Here is a 22,133-nt window from a genome sequence, read left to right on the forward strand (position 1 = left end):
CACAACAAACTGTGGAACATTCTTAAAGAGATGGGAATACCAGACCACCTGACCTGCCTCCTGAGAAATCTGTATGCAGGTCAAGAAGCAACAGTTAGAACTGAACACGGAACAACAGACTGGTTCCAAATTGGGAAAGGAGTACATCAAGGCTGTATATTATTACCCTGCTTATTTAACTTATATGCAGAGTACATCATGTAAAATGCTGGGCTGGATGAAGCACAAGCTGGAATCAAGATTTCCGGGACAAATATCAATAACCTCAGATATACAGATGACACCACCCTCATGGCAGAAAGCAAAGAAGAACTAAAGAGCCTCTTGATGAAAGTGAAAGAGGAGAGTGAAAAAACTGGCTTAAAACTCAACATTCAAAAAGAAAAAACAAAACTCAACATTCAAAAAACTAAGATCATGGCAACTGGTCCCATCACTTCATGGCAAATAGATGGGGAAACAATGGAAACAGTGACAGACTTTATTTTTTTGAACTCCAAAATCACTGCAGATGGTGACTGCAGCTATGAAATTAAAAGATGCTTGCTCCTTGGAAGAAAAGCTATAACCAACCTAGACAACATATTAAAAAGCAGAAACATTACATTACCAACAAAGGTCCACCTAGTCAAAGCTATGGTTTTTCTAGTAGTCATATATGGATGTAGGAGTTGGACTATAAAGAAAGCCGAGTGCCAAAGAATTGATGCTTTTGAACTGTGGTGTTGGAGAAGACTCTTGAGAGTCCCTTGGACTGCAAGGAGATCCAACCAGTCCATCCTAAAGGAAATCAGTCCTGAATATTCATTGGAAGGACTGATGCTGAGCTGAAACTCCAATACTTTGGCCACCTGATGCAAAGAACTGACTCATTTGAAAAGACCCTGATGCTGGGAAAGATTGAAGGCAAGTGGAGAAGGATTTGACAGAGGATGAGATAGTTGGGTGGCATCACCTACTCAATGGACATGAGTTTGAGCAAGCTCCAGGAGTTGAGATGGATAGGGGAGCCTGGTGTGCTGCAGTCTGTGGGGTCCCAAAGAGTCAGACAATGACTGAGTGACTGAACTGATTGAATTGATATTTCAGGGACATACGTGCTTAGTCGCTCAGTCGTGTCCAACTCTTTGCAACCCCATGGACTCTTTGTAGCCCACCAGGCTCCTCTGTCCATGGAATTCTCCAGGCAAGAAGACTGGAGTGGGTTGCCATGCCCTCCTCCAGAGGATCTTCCCAGCTTAGGGATCAAACCCAGGTCTCCCACATTGCAGGTGGATTCTTTACCGTCTGAGCCACCAGGGAAGCCCATATACTTGAATATTTATAAGTAAAATGATAATGGGGGAGTCATAAGGAATATTGGTAAATTTGGTGATGACCTGAGACTTATTGAAAGTGAGTGATGGGTACTTGGAGTTCCTTTATGTATTAACTCTGTTTACTTTTGCATGTGTTTTTTCTAAAGTAAAACAAAAGGTTATTTTTTTTTAAGTGTTAATATAAGGCAATAGTAGCTAGATGTCAAATGGATGACAACCATGGCCTCTGGATCCAGACGAAAACCACCACTCTACCCAAGCTCTCAGACTAGAGAGTGTTCAGTTCAGTTGCTCAGTCGTGTCCGACTCTTTGCGACCCCATGAATTGCAGCACACCAGGCCTCCCTGTCCATCACCAACTCCCGGAGTTCACCCAAACTCACGTCCATCGAGTCGGTGATGCTATCCAGTCATCTCATCCTCTGTCGAACCCTTCTCCTCCTGCCCCCAATCCCTCCCAGCATCAGAGTCTTTTCCAATGAGTCAGCTCTTTGCATGAGGTGGCCAAAGTATTGGAATTTCAGCTTTAGCAACATTCTTACCAAAGAGCACCCAGGATTGATCTCCTTTAGGATGGACTGGTTGGATCTCCTTGCAGTCCAAGGGACTCTCAAGAGTCTTCTCCAACACCACAGTTCAAAAGCATTAATTCTTCGGCGCTCAGCTTTCTTCACAGTCCAACTCTCACATCCATACATGACCACTGGAAAAACAATAGCTTTGACTAGACGAACCTTTGTTGGCAAAGTAATGTCTCTGCTTTTGAATATGCTATCTATCTTGGTCATAACTTTCCTTCCAAGGAGTAAGCGTCTTTTAATTTCATGGCTGCAATCACCACCTGCAGAGAGTGTAGCGTGGAGCAACTTAAATGTGGAATGCTGGCTACGTACACATTCCAAGAGATGCCCATTCTGTATGACTTCAAGAGTCGCTATCTCCTGGATGTTTCCCCTTCTTCCCTAAGGTAGACAATGGCAGGAAGAATGGCCTGCACCTCACCTGACGCACATTACTGAAAGAACAAGGAATCTCTTTTACTTAAAAAAATTGTTTTTAAGTTTTGGGCCATGCCATGAGGCATGCGGGATCTTAGTTCCCTGATCAGGGATCGAACCTACACTCCCTGCCTTGGAAGCTCAGAGTCCTAACCCTGGACTACTAGGGAAGCCCCAGGAATCTCTTTTATCCATTGTCCACCTGAACCACAAAAGGAGAAAAGGTCTTCAAACAGACTAAGGTAAAAACCATACCTCATATAAGTCTTTTTATAAAAACAAACAAACAAACAATTAAAACAGGCATTATCTGGACCAAAATTGAAGTGGTTCTTAGGTTTGTGTGGGAGTTTAAAATATTATCAGAATGGTTGTTTGCTTGTTATAAGAATAACTTTGTTGGTTCAGTGTTTGCAGGTGGGATGTGAGGCTCAGCAGGTACACATGTTGCTAGGCCATCACTGGCTTTTATTCATCAGGAAACGCAGGGAAGCAAACTGAGGAAAGGGGAACGGAGGGCTAGAGAATAAGTAAATGGGGCAATATAGGAACAAGGAGCAAACTGCATGCAGGACTCAGAATTACGCTGAGACCCAGAGTAACAGGGCATGGGACGGGGAGGAGGCAGGCCCCTGGCACAGGGGCAAGGGAGCAGGTGTGTGTTAGAGCTCTGAGGAGCAGCGGGGCTGCTGACCAGGCAGGAGCACACAGCTGACGTGACCTCGAGGCCTGGCAGTGCCCCAGGGTGTCGTCAGGGCACTGATTTAGACATAAACCCTGCCTGAGGGGCAGGCGATGGAATTGCTGTCCTCACAATCTTTCTAGACAGGGAGACTGCATTGAGCCAACAGCGACACTAAATGCAGTGCGTACCTGAAATGTCCTTCTGCCTACTTCCAGCCCTATTCACTTCTTTTTTGAAAAAATCTTTACTGAATTTGTTATAACATTGTTTCTGTTTTGGCTTTTTGGCCAGGAGGCATGTAGAATCTTAGCTCCCAGACCAGGGATTGAACCCACACTCCCCACACTGGAAGGTGAAGTCTTAACCACTGGACCACCAGGGAAGTCCCCTGACTTTTATTTCTTTTAGTCCTATTCTTCCTCCAAACCATCCTCCTCCAGGAAGCCTTCCTGGATCATCCAAATTTTCAATTATTTCTCCCCTATCTCAATTCTCATAACACTTACTGTCTGCATCATTCATTTGGCATCTATCATTTATTACTTTCAGATCAGATCAGATCAGTCGCTCAGTCATGTCCGACTCTTTGCAACCCCAAGAATCGTAGCACGCCAGGCCTCCCTGTCCATCACCAACTCCCAGAGTTCACTATTTATTACTTTAGGAAATATAAATATGTCTCATACATGTACATGTAGATACATATATTTATATACATCTATATCTATATATCGGAGAGGGCAATGGCATCCCACTCCAGTATTCTTGCCTGGAAAACTCCATGGACAGAGGAGCCTGGTGGGCTGCAGTCCATGGGGTCGCTAGGAGTCGGACACGACTGAGCGACTTCCCTTTCACTTTTCACTTTCATGCCTTGGAGAAGGAAATGGCAACCCACTCCAGTGTTCTTGCCTGGAGAATCCCAGGGACGGGGGAGCCTGGTGGGCTGCCATCTATGGGGTCGCACAGAGTCGGGCACGACTGGAGCGACTTAGCAGCAGCAGCAGCAGCATATCTATATATACATAAGCTATATGTGCACATAGATATATATACACATACATACATATGTACTTTTATCTGTAAGACTGTAAGAGCCAAGAGAAGAGACACAGCGCACGATTTGTTAACCACTGTAACCCATTCTTTCGAGCCCAGTAAGCACTGGGAGTTGTAGAGGTGAACACTCACAGAATTCAAAGCTGTAACAGAATTCTCGCCTTTTAGTCTTAGTCCTGCAGTGCACCAGACTCGTATCAACAAGACCCGAGTCCCTGAATCTCTCCAGGCCTCACTTCCTCCTCAAACACGTTAAAAATACTAATACCTCCTCACACAGTTCTCAAAAGCACCAAATTAAATCACGATTGTGGAAACACCTTGTAAATCATTATTCAGATTTAGGATAATATTATCATTCTCTTCTGGGTTTTAATCCAGGCTCTTGCATTTCATGCCAGTGGAAGCTTGGGTAAATTCTTCAACCCCTGAAAGTTCTTCGCATCCTCATCTGTAAAATAGGAAAGATAAGGCCTAACTTGCAGGGTTGTTATCAGAATTAAATGAAATCACATTGACAACGTGGCTAGCACGACACACAGCACCCAGCACTCACTCGGAAGTTTGCTCCCTTCTCTCTCTCACCAAGTGTGTCCTGGTAAGCTTTTTCTATCCTGCCTGGAGCAGCACCCTGCACACGGCAGAAGTTCGAGAAATATTTACTCTTGATAAGGATGCTAATGAGAATGATGTTAATGAAAACAGACAACGACTACCGCAAAGATGACTTCACGGTGGCCTAACGGCTAGCAAAACCGACTTTTAGATTTGAATGCCGTGTGCTTTCTCCCCCTTGCCTTTCTGAAATGTGGAGGTAGGGTGGGAGGAGACCTCAAGTCTGGTAGAGGCCCCTTTAAAAATGTACCCGGGTTCCTCCTCTGCCAACCAAGTCGCTAAAAATACTACCACAGCAAAAGCTGAAATATTTGCAGAGAAAAATGAATTTCCTGCTACCTTCACCCCTTCCACTCAAAATCCTGACCTAAGAAGCCCCCAGCTCGGCTTCACCAAAGGCGCAGCCTCCCACGTCCCACCCTCGTCTTATGGTGGAGTCCCACCGTGGGTTACAGCTAGGATGTTATGTTCAGAAAGTGCCCACTCCAAGGCGGGGAAGCCACAAGTCTTGGCAAATAGCTTGCCATGTGCCTTGGCGTTTGTCTCCGCTTATGAGGACCAGCTCTCTCCAAATCCCCCTCCATCTGTCCCAAGAAGAATCTGTACTGGACCCTAGAAGCTTCCCACTAATCCATCTTTTATCCTCTCTTGTGTTGAGCCATCTCCTCCTCTGCCAGCTTTGCCTTCCAGCTGTGCCCTCCACCTCCCTACTCCCTGCTGAGTCCAGCCTCCTCTCTGCACCCACGGGCCCCAGCTCACTCTCAAACCAGGCCCTTCCAGAGTTCCTCCCCTTTCTAGGCCTGCAATCCTTCTCCTTCAATAGCAGTGGAAGTTGAGGAATTTTTGAAATGTGAAGAGTCAAGGACGATAAATGCAGGGCCCAAGCCCAGCAGGTTAACAGGTAACACTCCAAAGGCTGACCTTGGCCCCAGGCCCCAGGCCAGGCAGTTCTCTGTGGGGAGTGTCATCTGGTCTCGTCAGTTCCTCAAAGTCCTGGGACCCCTCAGTCCTCACTGCTCCTGTCTCCTTTCCTTCTCATTGATTCGAGAATCAGAGGCTCACAGATCCACCCAGCCAGACTTGCCGACAACCTTAGTCACCTAGTCCAGAAGAGGAACCCCTCACCAGAGGATGTGCATGTCCTTGATGTGTGCTGGTGGAGGGGCCTGCTTCTGTGCGTATCTTTGGATGTGACTGTGTGGCGAAGAGCCCACAGTACGTGTCTCTGAAGATGTGTGACCAGTGTGTGTGTGTGTGTGTGTGTGTGTGTATGCATGTAGGTGTCATTATATGGGGACATCCCCATGTAGTGGTGCTGCTCCCCTCTGGATACTTGAGTCTGTGGGTGTCTGCCTTCCTATTTCTGTCTCTGCCTTCCTGTCTGTCTACCTTTTCCTCACCTCTGCGCCTGCCCATCCCCCTGACAAGCGCTGTGGCCAGTTCTGCGTAGGCGCCTCAAGTGGGCTATGGCTGAAATGGTTGTTTTCCAGGTAGAACCACAGTCGCGTATCCATTGTCCCTTGGGCCTGCGGTTGTTCAGAGACACCCTCACCTCCACACAAAGGTGTCGTTCAGGAGGAGGAGAGGGCTGTGCTGCCTGTGCGGGGCTCTGAAGGGGGGGTGCATTAATAAGATACCCCCCTCTTCAGCTCTGACCAGCAGGAAGAAGGGCCCAGAGGCAATGCAGCCTGCAGAGTGATGTTGCCTAGCAACTTGGGAGACTTTACTGCAAACTCACTCAATCCCGAATTCCTCAGCTCTAATTTGGGAAGAGATAAGCACGGAGTCCAGGCCTGATATCCAGTGTGCCCCTCAGGTCCTCCTTCCCTCCCTCCTCTGGAAGCCAGAGTTGAAAACTATCGCTAACTGGCACAAACCCGAGGCCCTCATGTAGGCAAGGGCCCGAGTTCCCAGGACTTTCTGCCATTTGGTGGAGGTGGGGGGGTGGGGGATGAAGGATGTGCCAGAGACAGACTGGGGAACAGATTTTCAGTTACAAGGGTGGGTGGGTCCCAAACCTGCTGAGAGAGACACCCCTACACCCCGGGGCCTGGAATCCCAGCCGGCATCCAGCTCAGCTTGGGAGACAAGCTGGCTAACCCTGTCCCCAACCTGAGTGGCCACCAGAGTTTCCCTCCCACTCATTTTCCCTTTGGCAAGCAAAGCCCAAATGTTCAGGTAGGAAGGAAGCATGTGACAGCCGTGCTAGGACGGGCAAGTGGCTGTGGAGTCTCATCAGTGCCGTTTCAGCAACCCCTGTCTCAGCCAGAGCCACAGAGCATTTTCCCCCTCCTCCCCTCTGCTCCAGTCCACACATCTGAAGAGCAGGCATCCTTGCTTCCTTCCCTCCTCTAGGACCTCAGCTGAGAAGGACCTCCCAGTTTTCTCAGAAGTGGCCCAACCTCTTCACTAGCATGCCACGCTGCTAGCTCTGGTACCCTGACCGGTTGGGGGAGGTTGGCAAGCTGTTCCCCCACCAGGCTGTTCTCCTACGAGGCTCCTCCTCCCGTATCTCCCTTCCCAAGCCTCTCACAAAGCCCACATCCTTCCTCCACCATGGACCCAGAGAACTGATGACTTTGGATATTTCCCTACACTGGGGTTGAGAGTATTTTCTTCCCCTCCCAGGGGCAAGGGTGAGAGTAGCCAGTATTTGTCTTATACAGAAGCAATGGAACAAGAGGTTGGGGAGGTGTGGCTTGGGGAGTGGGAAGGAAAGGTGTGTATATCTACATATATCTTTCTCTCTATATATACACACACCAAATGGGTGTCATGCATATATGATTTTATCTTGTTAGTGCAGGACATATAGATGGATGGATGGATGGATGGATAGATAGATATGTAATGCAGACATTTCCAGTAGGGTGATTGCCGTGTCCATGCTTGCTGGTGTGTGCACATAACAGGGAGTCTGCGTGTATCAGCACAGCGTGTGTACAAGGCCTGTTTAGTTATTTTTGCAGTCTTTGTCTGCGTGTCGAAGTGCACGTTTTAGTGAGCCTGGGAAGTATCATATATGGACGTGTTGGGCTCTGGTGTGAGCTTTTGTGTTTACGCGTGCCCACCTCCAGGTTATGTACCCACGCCTTCCCCATTCCACCGCAGAGTGATGACGATACCTTTAAACCGCACGTCCTAGGGGGTCATTAAATTCTTTGAGGCCTGAGTGGGGAGGGAAGGTAGAGGGAACCATATTTGGGACTCTAGCTAGTTTGTGGAAGTGTGGGTGAGGGGTGCATGGTTTTCTCTCTGTGGGTGGGAGGAGTGTTGTGCCCAGATGCGAGTGTTTTTGTGCCCGGGATGTCGGGGTCCTCCTTCTGCGTGCGCCGGCATACATCTGCTTGGCAGTCTGCCGCCTCGGCAGCAACGGGGAGGGTGTTGGTGGTGAGTTTGGGAGGATGGGGTGTGTAGGAGGAATGGATGAAAGTGTGTAGGCAGAGGGGTTGGGGCAGGAGGCGGGGCGAGGAGGAGGGAGCCGCGAGGGGGCGTGGCCCTGCCTCTAATCCCCCCGCCCACTCTGCCGAGGGCTTCTCCTGATTGGCTTCTCTTCCGCAGGGCTCAGGATACTTTCTCCAGCAGAGCGGAGCGCGGGAGAGAGGACCCGAGAGCTGAGCTGCTAGTTCGGCGCGGATCGGCTGCCTCGCCACCGCCCCAGGGTCCCCACCTGTCACCGCGCAGACCCCCTGCGCCAGCCTCCGTCCCAGCCAAGGACTCCTGACATCAAACATGGACTGCTGCACCGTAAGTGAGCGGGCCTGGGGGACGGGCACTCAGCTTGGTCTGGGGAAGGGGCTACCGAGAAGCTCCTGGAGGGGCAGTGGGAAGTGAGGGATGGAAGTGGGTGCAGAAGACCTAGGAGCCATAAGGGTGCCTGCTGAGACGCGAATGGTGGGTGGTGGAAGGCGCCCGCCTGACTTGGAAGCCCTAGGAAAAATGCTCCCAACTCGCGGGGGCGTCTGGGCGCCCATCCGCTAAGCAGTCTAGGTTGGACCCGGAGCTCGACAAGGCTCTGCAACAGTAAAGCTGCAGGTTAGACGAGAAGAGGAACTTCCCCAGGGAGACGCTGGAAACCGTCGCCTAGCGAAGCAACCGCGACTCCTTTCCCCTGGCTTTCGGCCCTCACCCCAATCCCCATCCCGCTACTGCCGCCGTCGGTGGGCGGACAGGATGACCTTGGTGACCCTCGCGTCCTGTGCAGCGCCCGGTGAGATAGTCAATTCATGTTGGTTACCTTAGTACTGATGATGGGCAGCGAAGAGCCTAGTCCATGTGGTCCTGGGGAGGGATTGGCCCGGCCTCCAACGCTTTCTAGCTCTGGAGGGGGCTGGGTGAAGTGACCGCGAGAGAGCCCTGCTGGCGAGGGAAGGAAGTGTCGGCAATTTGTCAGCGCCCACAAGGAGACCTGACGCCAGAGCAGGTTGCTGTTAAAGGTGCGGGCATGAAAGCGCCTCGCACAGGACCAGGCTCCTGGCACATGCGAGGAGTGGTGATCATACGTGTATACGATATGTTTGTATTTGTTTATTGTTACTTTTATTTATTTTTAGTCCTTACGTATAGAGAAAGTCCGACTCCAAAGTCCTTGTATTCTCAGCCATTTGGTCAACCCAGCTAATGACACAAGAAGTTATAACTTTGCCTGCTCCTCACCCTCCACCGTATGGCTTAAAAAGGGGGCTAAATGAGGTTTGGATGGAAGGAATAGCCCAATTTAGAAGAGGTGAGGGTTCCCTGTGTCTGAGTACCAAGAGGCAGAAAGAAAGGGGCAAGTGGTTGTGGCTGTTGTTATGATGTTTAGCTCTTATTAATACAAATAATTGTTGTCAATTTGTGAATGCTTACCATGTACCTAACACTTTATATTTAACCATCATGACAACCCTGTGAGGTAGACATTTTTCCATTTTACAGATGTGCGAAGTGAGGTTTAGAAAGATTAAATGATTTGCCCAAGGAAGCACAGCTTCTAAGTGTGAAGGTAGAACACTAGACTTGTCTGATTCCAACAGCTGTAATTTAACCTCTCCTATAAATATTTCCAATATTTCCTCATTGTAAAGGTAATATGCTCATAACAGAAAAAAAAATTTAAACTGAAGAAAAGTATAAAAAAGAAACATGTCAATCATCTACAATCCCACCCCTAGAGAAAGCCCTGATAACATATTTTCTTCCAGCCTTTCCTCTCTGTTGTTCTCCTGGAAGCAGTTTTTGGTTGTGAAAGGAAAATTGGGCTCTTAATGGAGGTTCCTGGGCTCCTCACCCCCCAGTGGTGTTTTACAAAACAGAGAAAATAAATGGATGGTGGGTTCTGGGTATGCCTGTGGGGGAGAGGAAATATTGCCCAGATGGTAAGAATGCTGGGGAAGTAAGTCAGGAATCATGGTCAATGGAAAGAAATGCAAGAGCAAAGACAACAAAAAGCCAGAGAAGGACAGTAACTTGTCCCCACTGGCACCTGCAGGACTAATTAGAGTAGGATGTCGGGTGCCTGCCTGTGGGCTCTGGTCTGCCCTGGACCATGTTCCTGAGTGCCCAGAAAGCCATACTGAAGGGCTGGTGGGCATGGTTGGAATAAGTGTCCCCTAAAAAAGAAGACGCTGCTCACTCAAATAATACAGCAGAGGCAAACACACAATTATCCCACTTGCCCCGTATTCTGGGTCACCTCCTCCAGTGCATTCTGTACACAGGCGCCCTCCCCCTTTCAGGTCGTGTCTTAGGTATGCAGGGCTAAAGGGCTGGGCAAGAGACAGCACCACTGCCAGGCTGTGCAGGGGGTCCAAGAAGAGGTGACAGGCTGAGGGTTGGGGCAGGGCTGGGACTGAGCATCTTCCTACCCATCTCCATTCTGTGGAGGGCTGAGCTCTGCACTGGGAGGAAGCTGGGACATGCATAGTGAACAGAGCACATCTGGGAGGCTGGGAACCAGTCCTTCTTCACCATCCATCCTGGGCTCTCCCTGCTAACTATCCAACCTGGTGTTTGGGCAACACCTAGGCCTCCCTTATTCCCTTCTTTCTCCTTGGTAAAGAGGCTCAGACAGAAATGGGAAGAAAACAGTCCTGCTTTTTTTTTTTTTTTTTAAGAGCAAGAGCTGTTGATTCAGATGTACCGGTTGCCAATTTACATAGTCACAAATATCAGGCTTTTCCTGAATCACTTAATATAAAAAGGCAAAGAAACAGTTTTGGACTTTTTTTTTTTTACTTAGTCTAGTTGATGATCCAACTCATAGAAATAATTACCTGCCCTGAGGAAGTAGTTCGCAGCACAGGTTTCTGAATCCCATCACTATTTGTCGGCTCTGTGACCTTGGGTAATTTGCAAGATATCTCGGATGTTTCTTGACCTGTAAAATAGAGATTAAATGAAGACGTCCTTTTTGGCTCAGCAGTAAGGAATCCTCCTGCAATGCGGATGACATGGGTTCAATCCCTGGGTCAGGAAAATCCCCTGAAGCAAGAAACAGCAGCCCACTCCAGTATTCTTGCCTGGGAAATCCCATGGACAGAGAAGCCTGGTGGGCTCCACAGGGTCGCAAGAGTCGGACACAACTGATCAACTAAACCATCACCACCACCAACGGGTGCAAAGTGCTTAGCACAGGGCCCAGCATATGACAAGCAGTAGGCAGGGATAATTCTTAAAGCCTTTAGAACAAGGGAGCTGAAGGAGACTGCCTTAATTGGGGACAACTTCTAGATGTGGCTGAAGATATTGAGATCCTCAGAGCTGAAGTGATGTTTGGGACCAAGAGCCATGACTCGTGTTTTGCCCACAACTATCCACCTCCCCCTTCCAGAAGCCCCCTAGTTCATGCAGAGCTCTCAGCACACACCATCAGATCTTGGTTTTGGAAGGCACCAACGTAGGCAGCCTTCCTGGGTCTTTTTACTGTCCCTCCAGCTCTGCCCTGAGAACTCAGCTGAAGGGAGAGGGAGTGGGCTCTGGGCAGAAGCAGTGAGTTGGGGGTGGCTCTGCCTGTTGTTCCATTCTGGATGCAGCTGGGGTGGGTGGTGGCAGCAGGTGGGTATGAGCATTTCTGGGGGAAGATACCCCTTCCTCTGCTCAACCGCTACAGCTGCTGGCTCAGGGGAGGGCGTTGGGCATGCGGTTTTGATCATTGTCCTCTTTGGAGAAGAAACTTTCGCCATTCCCTAAGAATATCCCCAAGAAAGGTTTGAGTTCTGAGAATCGAGGATCAAAAAAAAGAGTGATTTCTGTTTATAAGTGGGGAATAAGATGTCAGGGAGAGGGGGATAGACCCAGGAAAGACAAAAAGAGTGTGTCGGGCCTCTCCAAAGCCACCCCAGCCCTTGATAACACCTTTTATCTGCACTTAACTCAACTGTGGGCATCTTGAGCGCAAACCAAAGATCTCTGAAGCCCAGAAAATGCAGACAACCTTGGGGACCATGATGAGAGGAAGCCATTTGTAAACCTGGACTTAAGCAACTGAGATTGAAACCTATGAAGGTCCTGGGGTGGGATCTGGTTGGGGCAGTGGTCACTGAGGTCCCACTCACACTCATCTCAATTCTGTGAACTGGATGGGTGATGGAGGGAAGAGAAAGGAATGGAACTGAAGTACTCTTAGTATGTAAGACCTTGGTCATCTCCTGCCAGAGAAACAAAAACACAGGGAAAGTAGTGGAAGTCCTCAGGCAAAAAAAAAAAAAGTCAGTTCAAAGGAGAAATGCCCTTTTAACTCCATAGTTAACCTTAAGCTTCCCACCTCACCTCATAGCTGTTGGGTTGGGTCTCCTTATTTTTTGGTTGCTCCCTATGATATTGCTTTTACATGACTGCTTCAACCTACTGAAACAACTATCTTGCATCAACTTACCATTATTTAAAAGAATCATAATAGCTACCATTAATTGAGCGACTAGATTGTGCCAGAAATTTTCTGCATATCACAGTGTTTATTCTTCCCCATGACCCAGAGGGACCTGATTTCAGATGGTTTGAGTTCTGAGAAGGAATGGAGATAGGAAAAGATTAGAAAACTTGCCCAAGACCACTCAATTAGCAAGTGGTAGAGCATGGTTCATTTTCTTGACTGTCTTTGCTTATCTGCAAAGTAGGGGTTAAAAGGGGCTTCCCAGGTGGCGCTAGTGGTAAAGAATGGGGAGACACATGAAACACAGGTTTGATCCCTGGGTTGGGAAGATCCCCTGGAGGAGGGCAGAGCAATCCACTCCAGTATTCTTGCCTGGAGAATCTCATGGACAGAAGAGCCTGTGGTCCATTGGGTCGCAAAGAGTCGGACACGACTGAAGCGACTTAGCACATACACAGGCAGGGGTTAAAAATAGAGTCTGGACTCGAACATACAAAGGCTTGACTCTTTGGTCCTGATAACTACCTGTACAACCTCAAGTAGGTTTTCAAGACTTAACTCAGTTTGATTAAGGGTCAACTGGGATAACAATAAAAGGTACGTCATAGGGTTGTTAGCAGGGCTAAATAAAATAACATCTGTAAAACCTTGTGTTGCCATGCCTGGAACAAGGGCAGTGCTTCAGTGGTATTAGGAACTATTGTCATTATTCTTTTCTTTCTCTTGCGCACCTCATGGAAAGGACTTCTTGCTCTTGCTTATCTTTCCTTTGTCCTTTTTTGAAGTGAAGCCTTTTCTCTGTAGCTTCTTGCAGACCATCCCCTCCTGTGTTTGGAGCAGTGCAGAATAGAGCCTGAATGGGAAACAGTCTCTGGCCTCTAGCCCTGGGTGGGGGAAGGCTGCCCCACTGCAGGGTAAGCCCCCTCTTCACCTTCATCCCAGCTTTGAGCTCTGGGGTGATTTTACTCAGCGAAGGGACAGCCTGCTGATTCTTCTAAACCCTCCCCCAGGGAATCCTGGACTCAGCAGGGACCCTTCTAAGCCAGAGGCACCCTCTGAGGATGGGGGAAAGGCAGCCGTGTCCAGGAGTCCCGCCGTGGTTTACTTTGCTCTTCTCCAGTAATTGCAGGCACCCTCCAGACAGCTAGACGACTCCCCTCACTGGGCCGCTGGCTTGGGCCGTGGCTCACTTACGGCTACCTGGCTGTCTTGTAGCACATCTACTGTGCGCTTCTTTTTCCGGAGTTGGGAACACAGCTGTGTCCACCTGACCCTGAACGTTCCTTTTTGTCTGCCGCTGCCCAAGACACACAAGCACACACATACACCGTCCCCTCCCCCTGCCCCAGTGCCGGCCCTGCCTTAGCCCCTTCTCTGCGCTTCCCACTCCCGCGTAGCCCTGGTCTCAGTCCCGCAAGTCTCTCCTCCTACCCCACCCTCTCGGGGATCTCGGCTGGGTCATCCCACAAGAAACACCCCCTCCCCGCTACCCTACCCTCAGGAGAGCGCCTGCTCGAAGCCGGACGACGACATTCTAGACATCCCTCTGGACGATCCGGGTGCCAACGCGGCCGCTGCCAAAATCCAGGCGAGTTTCCGGGGCCACATGGCAAGGAAGAAGATAAAGAGCGGAGAGCGTGGCCGGAAGGGCCCGGGCCCCGGGGGACCAGGCGGAGCTGGGGGCGCCAGGGGAGGCGCGGGCGGCGGCCCCAGCGGAGACTAGGCCAGGTGAGGCGGGCCGCAGGCTCTCCTTCCCGACACCGGGCCCCTTCCTCCGAAGGTGCAAGGATGACTAAGGGCACTGGGGGATGGAGAAGGGTGTGGAGGGAGCCAAGGAAATTGGCGATGTGGGGTGGGGACGCGTGGTGGGGACGAGGCTGCGGGCTCGAGAGCTCACCTGTTTCTATCTCCATCCTCCGTTCTGCCTCGCCCCGGACCGAAGGACTGAGCATTTTCGAAGGTAATGAATGCGACTCCGAAGCAGCGGGGTGGGACCCCTGAGTGATAGAAAAGCCCCAGACCCACCCCTTCCCTCTTCCGCCCCCACCCGCCTCCAGCCGGGGAAAATGCCCCTGAGCCTACGGGCTTTCTGACCCTTGGTAACAGCTGACGCTGCGACGGGCGCAACTGGACCGACACACCTGTCACCCGCACTGGACTCCACAAGCCGGGCCCAGGGGTCACAAACACCCCGCGGCTCGCACACCTACCGGCCGCGGGCTCATTTCAGCTCAGTGACTCCGAGTGGGCAGTCCCGGGTGATCCCCGCTCCCCGCCCTGGGTGCCCCGGTTCAGGACGGAGGGTAGAGAAGAAAGTACTGGGAGCGGGCAGGTGCTCACCCCTTCTCTCTGCTCAGTTTCCCGAGACAGATGGATGCCGCGTCCCCTTCGCAGTGACGAGACTTCCCTGCCGTGTCTGTGATCCTCTCCTTTCCACCAACCTGCCAGCTTCAGGAGCCCTCTCTGCTTCCCCCAGAGACTCCCTCTCCCAGGAACACTTCGTCCATCAGTCGCTAAGGCCGTGCCCTTTTAGTTAGCTCTCCAGTCTCGTATGGTCCCCGTTCGCCCTTCCTCCCCATCCTGACCCCCCCCCATCCTCGCGCCCCCAAATCTTTAGCTTCTCGCCAACCTCTCCCCGCACCCAGCATGCAGCTCTCTCTCCGCAGCCTCCGCGTGCTTCCCTTCGCGCACTGCGGAGGGCGCCCTAAGCCTGGCCCAAGAACACTCCAAAAAAAAAAAAGAAATCCTTTAGTTCCGCGCGCAGCTAAAGGGGGCGCCCCTGCGTCTCTGCTGCGCCGCTCACGCCCCAGCCTAGTCTAGAACTTTGGGGCGAGGAGAGAGGGGAGGAGGGTTTTTATGATGTCGGATGCCCCTGCCGGTGATCAGAAGGGAAGTTGCCGTGTCACGCCCCAACCCCACGCCTGCCTGTAATCAGCCCTCCCCTCTCCCCAGCGTACCCCGAGAGCCACCTCTCCAGCTCTCCGCTTGTTTACGCGAACGCGGAGCGCGGGGGCGGCTCGGTAGGAGGAGTCTCCCGCGGCCCCGCCCCTGCTCCTGCTGGCCCCGCCCCCCACGGGCTCCTGGGGCTGTGGCCGGGAGGGTTTTTATCTCCGTGTGTGCATGTGACTGTGCTGGGTTGGAATGTGAACAATAAAGAGGAATGTCCAAGTGTTCAGAGGGTGCCAGAAGGGAGGGAGTTTGAGTACATGAGGCCACCGCTGGAAATCTGAACAAGTCTCCTTTGACCAAACCAAAAAGTGGAGGTGGAAGGGTGAAGGGAGGAGGGGAACCAAGATTAGAAGGTACCTTGGGAACCAAACTTCCCGCCCACAGCATCCCTTCTGGGAATACTCTTTGGGCAGTCCAGAGGAATTTGCTAAACCGGCAGAACGAAGAGAGAGACAGTATGGTACCCAAAAACTTTAATTTCTGATATTCCCCCCTCAGGGATCAAGAGAGAAATCAGACAACCATAGGGAGCTTTGACTTGGTCGTCACCGTGCTGGCAGAGGAGGGCCTCTCCAGGAGCCCATTGCTAGAATCTTCCCTTTCCAAAGGTTGCTCAGAAACCCCCGGTGCCATGGCGTCCTCCCTGATGGGATACAGGCAATTCTTAGTGAAAGCTGGGTGCATCCCTCAGAACACACCCATCCTCTATCCCAGGGACTTATTTTTACTGTGCGTAGGAATCCTTGTGGAATTTTGGTTGAAACGACAATTCCAGGCCCTATCCCTCCCCCAAACACACACACACACACACACACAGATTCTGCTTCAGGAGGAATAGAAGTGGTTTGAATCTGAATGTTTAACAAACTCCTAGTTCAGGTAATCTGAGGACTGGGCTTCCCAGGTGATGCTAGTGGTAAAAGAACCCACCTGCCAATGCAGGAGACATGAGACACAGGTTCCATTCCTGCATTGGGAAGATCCCCTGGAGGAGGGCATGGCAACCCACTCCAGTATTCTTGCCTGGAGAATCCCATGGACAGAGGAGGGATTGGAGAGGACAGACTGGTAGGCTACAGTCCATAGGGTCGCAGAGTTGGACAGGACTGAGGCAGCTTAGCACATAGGAACTCTCCCAGTGTGAGGACCACACTTGGAGAAACGATGCCTGACTCTGGACCCCACAGCTGACAGCTGAAGTTGATGACAGGTGGCTTTTGCCTCTCCTTTCCTTACTACCTCTCTCTGCCCCACACAGAAGAACTAGACTCGGCTGAGAGCTCAGGACAAACAACTCCCAGCCTCCACAGCCTGTTAATCTATGTAAAAGTTCCTTAAAAGTGAAAAGCAAAACATTCTTCTAAGTGTTAGGAGGGAGAGGGTAGCTCATGAACCAAGCCCTCCACCCTGCACACTTCACTCACACGCTGAAATACACAAGCCGCACTGCACCCACAGCACAACCAAAGCCCAGGGCTGAGCCATGCCCCTCACCCTGAAACACCCCTGAAGGTGTCAGAGTTTGAGAGCTGCCGTCACCAACTCTTAACCCAAGCCCTTTCCTCCCACCCTGACCAGCCCTCAGCCCTCCTGCTCACTGTAGGTCACTCCCCCCAAATGTCTCCTTGGGCCTCTTCCTCCTTTCTTTCTGGAACCTTATCAGGCAGAACACAGCCACGGACAGGAACAGCAGGCCCAGCAGCACCCCAATCACAGTCCCAGCCACTCGGCCTTTGGAAGGGTCTAAGGAGACACGTAAGGAGATAAATGCTTGGTGGCTCAGATGGTAAAGAATCTGCCTGCAGTACAGGAAACCTGGGTTCAATCCCTGGGTGGGGAAGACCACCCCATGGAGGAGAGCTTGGCAATCCACTCCAGTATGCTTGCCTGGAGAATCCCATGGACAGAAGAGCTTGGGGGGCTACAGTCCATAGGGTCGCAAAGAGTCGGACATGACTGAAGCAACTTAGCACACATACAAGGAGACACATGATCGTCAGAGCAACAGACCTTCCTTGATGCCCCCGATGGCTTCACACTGACCCCCTACCCAGGCAGACCAACCCAGCCTTTACCCAGCATCCCCTACCAGTCACAGAGAGGGTCAGCTCACAGGACGCACTGCCCATCTGGTTGGTGGCCACACAGCGGTAGGTGCCCGAGGAAGCCAGGGAGAGATTGGTGAGAATGAGCTGGCCAGACACCTCATCTAGAGAATAAGGAAGAAGTGTCCATCACTCATTCGACTCACAGTGAGCTACACTATGACAAAACTGTATCTCACTTCATCCTTACCACAATCCCATCAGGAAGGAACTAACCTCGTTCTATAAGTGGGCACACTGGCTCAGAGAAGGAAAGTAATTGTCCAAGGTGACCCAGAGAGGAAGTGCAAAACCACTGCAACTTCTGTACTCTTTCCACCCTACACAGCTGCCTTTTCAGGGAAGGGGAAATGGCACACATGAAGGGTTCAGACACCACAGTGAAACTGGGGTGGGCTGGCTACTGGCTGATGTCAGGTTCTTGGTTGGTGGAAAGGGTTTGATTGCTAGAAATTGTATTCTCTGGAGTGGGCTCTAAGCTGACCCAAATGTTCTTCTAAGCTGCTTACCTTCCCTTTACAAGGAAAAGTACACATTGGGAGGTGACCTGGGGGCTTTCTGCATTGGTAAAGTGGTTTGCTGGGCTTGGGAGGGTAGCCAGGGCACTGGAGCCAGCATGAGGAGACTGAGAAGCCAAGGCTCTTAGCCAGCTATGTGATCCCCTGAAGGAGATTCAAGCCAGTCCTTGCTACTCTGCCTCGGCTTCCTCTCTAGGAAGTTTGGAAATGATTCATGACCATTAAGATATCTACAAGGAACCCCAAGCCCCAGAATAGACAAGTGGGAGTCACAGAATACCCCCTGCCTTCCACTGTCTTCCAGGATATCAGAAATATGTTTAGCTTGATAAATGCTCCCAGGACCACACAGCTGCAGATGGTACAGGATGACAGGAGGGAAAAGTAAAGGCAGCCAAGGAAGAAGTAGGGGAGATATAGCCATGTATCTCATACCTCCAGACATGGAACTTCTATTGTGGCTGTGTGGAGTTTAGAGGCCAGATCTGCCCAGGCTCTGAGTCCCATCTTCCTTGGTGGCCTGGACCCTTACCTTGCACCATGCTGCCAGGAGAAGGTGTAGGAGAAGCTCCAAGGCGGATCCAGTTGTACACAGGCTTGGGGGCTCCCATAGAAGAGCTGCATCTGAGCGCAGCAGAGCCCCCCACGAAGGTCTGACCACTCTGACTGCATGCAGGTCTACTGGGGGGCACTGCAAAAGTCATAAGAAGTACCTTAGCTTTCTTCTGGCTCCACCTCCATGAAGTGCTAAGTTTCCTGCTTTAATACTCCTACCTACCACCTAGCGGTCCACCTCTGTTCACACACCACCTCATCTCCAGGAAGTAATTTCCACTATTGGAAATTCTGATTGTTAGAAAATTCTTCCTCATGTCAAGCCAAATCTGTGTTAATATGATATCCTCCCATTGGTTCCATTTCCTGCCCTCTGGGCCCACAGAGAAAAAAGAAGAAAAATCTCTCCTCCATAAGACAGCTCTTCAGATATTTGATTGCAGCTGTTACACACCACCACCTAAGTCTTCTCTTTTCCATCTCAACATCCCCAGCCCCTTTAATAGTTTCTTCTGTTTGCTGATCTCCAATCAGACTCTAGTTTGAGGTTAGATGGATGCTCTGAACAGGAAGTTATTGCTTAGTGATGGAGTGCCATCTTCCTTTAATTGGCCATAGCTTTTCTCTGCTGCTAACCTAGAGAGAAACAGAATCTATCTGCAAATGGGAGGTTCCCCTAAAGATGGAGCTGTTGGGGGATGACTCAGATCCCTATCTGTGGGAGAGATTTACTAGGGACTGAGGGAGGAGGGTGGAGCAGGGGTAAGATTAGACAACTTTAGGAAAGGGTATTTTCCTTCAAGGTCTCTAGTGCAGTTAGGTGCTTGGGCTAGAAAGCAGGATAGGGGAGATTTAGCAGGCCAGTGCAATCTTTCAGGTAATGTGGGTGGCTGGAGGGTCCCTAGCCTGGCTTACCCAGCACAGTAAGGTTGATTAGCCCCAACCCATTGGTGTAGAAATCTGGCGGATTGTTAATCTGGCAGAGGTAGGTTCCAGTGTCTGAGGGGCGGACATCGGTCAGTTTCAGGGTGGCCACTCCTCCTGTGGGGGGGTTCTGAAGCAGGCTGGCCCTCTCTGCCTTAGAACCAGTTGGATACAGCTGGCCATTGGTGAAGTACAGGATCTAGGGAGAAGCAGAAGACATGCGGATGTGCCTTTTGCCACCTGGTGTCAACTCTACAGTCCTTCAAAGCAGGTATAAGAGACCCTCCCTAAAGCAGCCAGGGAAGCTGATACTCTGTAGCCAGAACCATGAAGGTCTATCTGTCCCCAAATATCATCCCCTCCCAGGTGCTGAATGAACTGGATTCATTGCTTTCAGCCACGCAAGCTCTCAATCCAGGGGTAGGGGCGGGGAGGGAGAGCAAATATTCCTGGAAGGGGCAGCATTTTATCCTGCTTTTAATCACAACAGCTTAGCCTCTGTGAGTTTATGAACTGACATTGGAGCTGCACTCACATAGGGAAGTGGCTAAGTCCCGTCTGACTCTTTATGACCCCATGAATTGTAGCCCGCCAGGCTCCTCTGTCCATGGGATTTCCCAGGCAAGAATACTGGAGTGGGCACCATTTCCTCCTACAGGGGATCTTTCCAGCCCAGGGATCAAACCCCGGTCTCCTGCCTTAGTGGGGCAGATTCTTTACCACTGAGCCACCAGGGAAGTCCAACTATGGGGGAGGAAGTTACAAACTGCAGGACTGTGTATGTGATACAGGGTCATGCAGACTGTGTTCCTAAGAAGATCTAGAAAGAGTGCACTGATTTTTTTTCATCCAAGTATTTTCATCCCCAAATGCACTCTCTCTGACCCCCTGCCCTCGTCCTAGGTGGGTCCCCTGGTCCTGCATCTCCTTGTCAAGTCCACCAAAGGCAAGAAGACCCCCCACTCGCGCAGGCACCCCCAGCTCACCGGTTGGGACACGGAGACAGGCTTCCCAGGCTGCACAAAGCTCCACTCCAGGGCAAAGTTGTCTCCCACCGAGGTGCTGTAGCTGCAGGTCAGCTCCGCAGTCTTGCCCACCGGTGCGCTCAGGGGCTCGGAGGGCACCTTCACCTCCACAGCCAACCCGGGGGCTGGGGGTGCCAGAGGCCGGCGGGGGGAGGGCTCAGATGACTCTGAGTGTCCTCCCTCTGCCAGGGCTCAGCTCCCTCCTCTCCATCGCTCCCTTTCCGAAACCTGAGGTTTCCGGGAGGGAGGAGCCCAGACCCGCCAGGTTGGTGAGTGAAAGGACCAAGACTGGGCCAGGTCCCGGGGTGTGTTTGTCAGGAAAAGAAAAACAGAAGTTGGGTGGTGGTTAAACCCTACTGAGAGAGGCCCAACTTGTCCTCCAGCCTCTGTCCTCGACCCTCCCAGCAGCCTTCCATGTCCCCTCCCCAGTCCGGTTGCTCTCATCCCCATCTGCCAGCCCCCTCCTCACCACTTAAGCCGACCCAGACCAGCAGGACCCTGCAGAGGAAGCACCCCGGGAGCCAGGCCATCATCCCGCCAACTCTTGGTCCGTCTGAGTGTCTGGGTCTGGGAGAAGGAAGGGAGCGCCCACCAAGCAGCCTGCTGGTGCTGGGCCGAGCGAGACTGGCTATCTCAGAGCAAACAAGGGGAGAGGCCGGGCCCTGAGGTAAGGAAGGGCTCCTCCCTCCTCCAGGCCCAATACAGGACTCATTCTCACCCTACCCCCTTCTGTTGTCCCCTTTCCCCCAATTTCTGAAGCTGTCAGGTGTGGAGGGTGGGGAGGGCTGGGTTTGGGGTGGGGTGGGCACTCCAGGGAAGGGGAGGGATCAGAATGGGAGCTCTGCAGGGAAGGAGCGACCCTGGAGGAAAAGAGATGCATCCTGATAACTGAGATGATGTCACCACTTCGGGGTCTCACACTGTGAGCCTGAACCCCAGGCTAAGACCCCATCACCCCCTTCCACTCCCTTCACAGAGTCTTGTTCCTTCTGAGGCCCTCGGAGGTCCTTTTCTCCCCTGAGACCCCTTCTTTGGCCCTTTGGGCATCCCTTGTTGAGACAGGTGTCTCCATGGAAACTACAACCCTCCTCCCGCCTCCCAGAGTCACCCCATTACATGGGCAGAGAAACTGAGGTCTAGAGAAGCCCCCGCCCTGGGTATGAAAGCGTGTGGCAGGATTGGTATGGACACAGCAGCCCCACATCCTGTGCCTGGCTCTGCCTCAGTACCGGGGGTCACTGCTGGATGGACAGGAAGGATTCAGTGGTCTGGGAGAGGGCAGGAGGAGTCAGGTTCTTCAGGCCCTGCACTTGAAGAGGAAGCAGAAGATTAAGTGCACAGGCACCCAAGCTGCGAGCTCCAGCAGAAAGTCACCAATTTCATCCCCTTGCTGCTTAAAGTGAGTTAGGACCTCCCCCCGCCTCTCCAGCACCACCTGACAGCACATGACCCTTGTAAAGACTCTAGAAGAGCTATCCTGAGCCAGAAAGCCAAGTCAGAGGCTGTGTGGAGAAGCCCTGCTGGGTCCA

The 22,133-nt window shown here is 51.5% G+C and overlaps 2 protein-coding genes and 1 long non-coding RNA gene across 4 annotated transcripts; 1 reads left to right on the forward strand and 2 right to left on the reverse strand.

Annotated features, from left to right (window-relative positions):
* Nucleotides 1-1,407: 1,407 nt before the first annotated feature.
* LOC101903526 (uncharacterized) lies at nucleotides 1,408-13,169 on the reverse strand. Its single transcript, XR_240624.3, has 3 exons — nucleotides 10,931-13,169; nucleotides 8,914-9,035; nucleotides 1,408-4,512 (listed from the first exon to the last, which is right to left on the reverse strand). It is a non-coding gene; the product is annotated as an uncharacterized lncRNA (long non-coding RNA).
* Nucleotides 8,265-15,268, forward strand: NRGN (neurogranin). The gene is given in 4 exon segments (NM_001113313.2): nucleotides 8,265-8,423; nucleotides 14,030-14,256; nucleotides 14,471-14,488; nucleotides 14,886-15,268. Coding segments are annotated over 2 exon segments (237 nt in total). The 5' UTR covers nucleotides 8,265-8,408; the 3' UTR covers nucleotides 14,252-14,256; nucleotides 14,471-14,488; nucleotides 14,886-15,268.
* Nucleotides 15,269-15,934: 666 nt separating this feature from the next.
* On the reverse strand, nucleotides 15,935-22,121 carry VSIG2 (V-set and immunoglobulin domain containing 2). Of its 2 annotated transcripts, NM_001193134.2 has the most exons (7): nucleotides 21,074-21,134; nucleotides 20,566-20,729; nucleotides 19,571-19,778; nucleotides 18,633-18,791; nucleotides 17,567-17,686; nucleotides 17,076-17,220; nucleotides 15,935-16,120 (listed from the first exon to the last, which is right to left on the reverse strand). In NM_001193134.2, exons 1-7 carry the CDS (start codon nucleotides 21,132-21,134, stop codon nucleotides 15,991-15,993), a joined length of 987 nt encoding a protein of 328 aa, NP_001180063.2. In that variant the 3' UTR covers nucleotides 15,935-15,990. The 2 variants fall into 2 exon arrangements, with proteins under 2 accessions (NP_001180063.2, XP_010819215.1); XM_010820913.4 differs by lacking the exon at nucleotides 17,076-17,220 and having other exon boundaries at nucleotides 15,936-16,120; nucleotides 21,074-22,121.
* Nucleotides 22,122-22,133: the final 12 nt, after the last annotated feature.

Source organism: Bos taurus, chromosome 29 (assembly GCF_002263795.3).
Source record: "Bos taurus isolate L1 Dominette 01449 registration number 42190680 breed Hereford chromosome 29, ARS-UCD2.0, whole genome shotgun sequence".
Classification (NCBI taxonomy): domain Eukaryota; kingdom Metazoa; phylum Chordata; class Mammalia; order Artiodactyla; family Bovidae; genus Bos; species Bos taurus.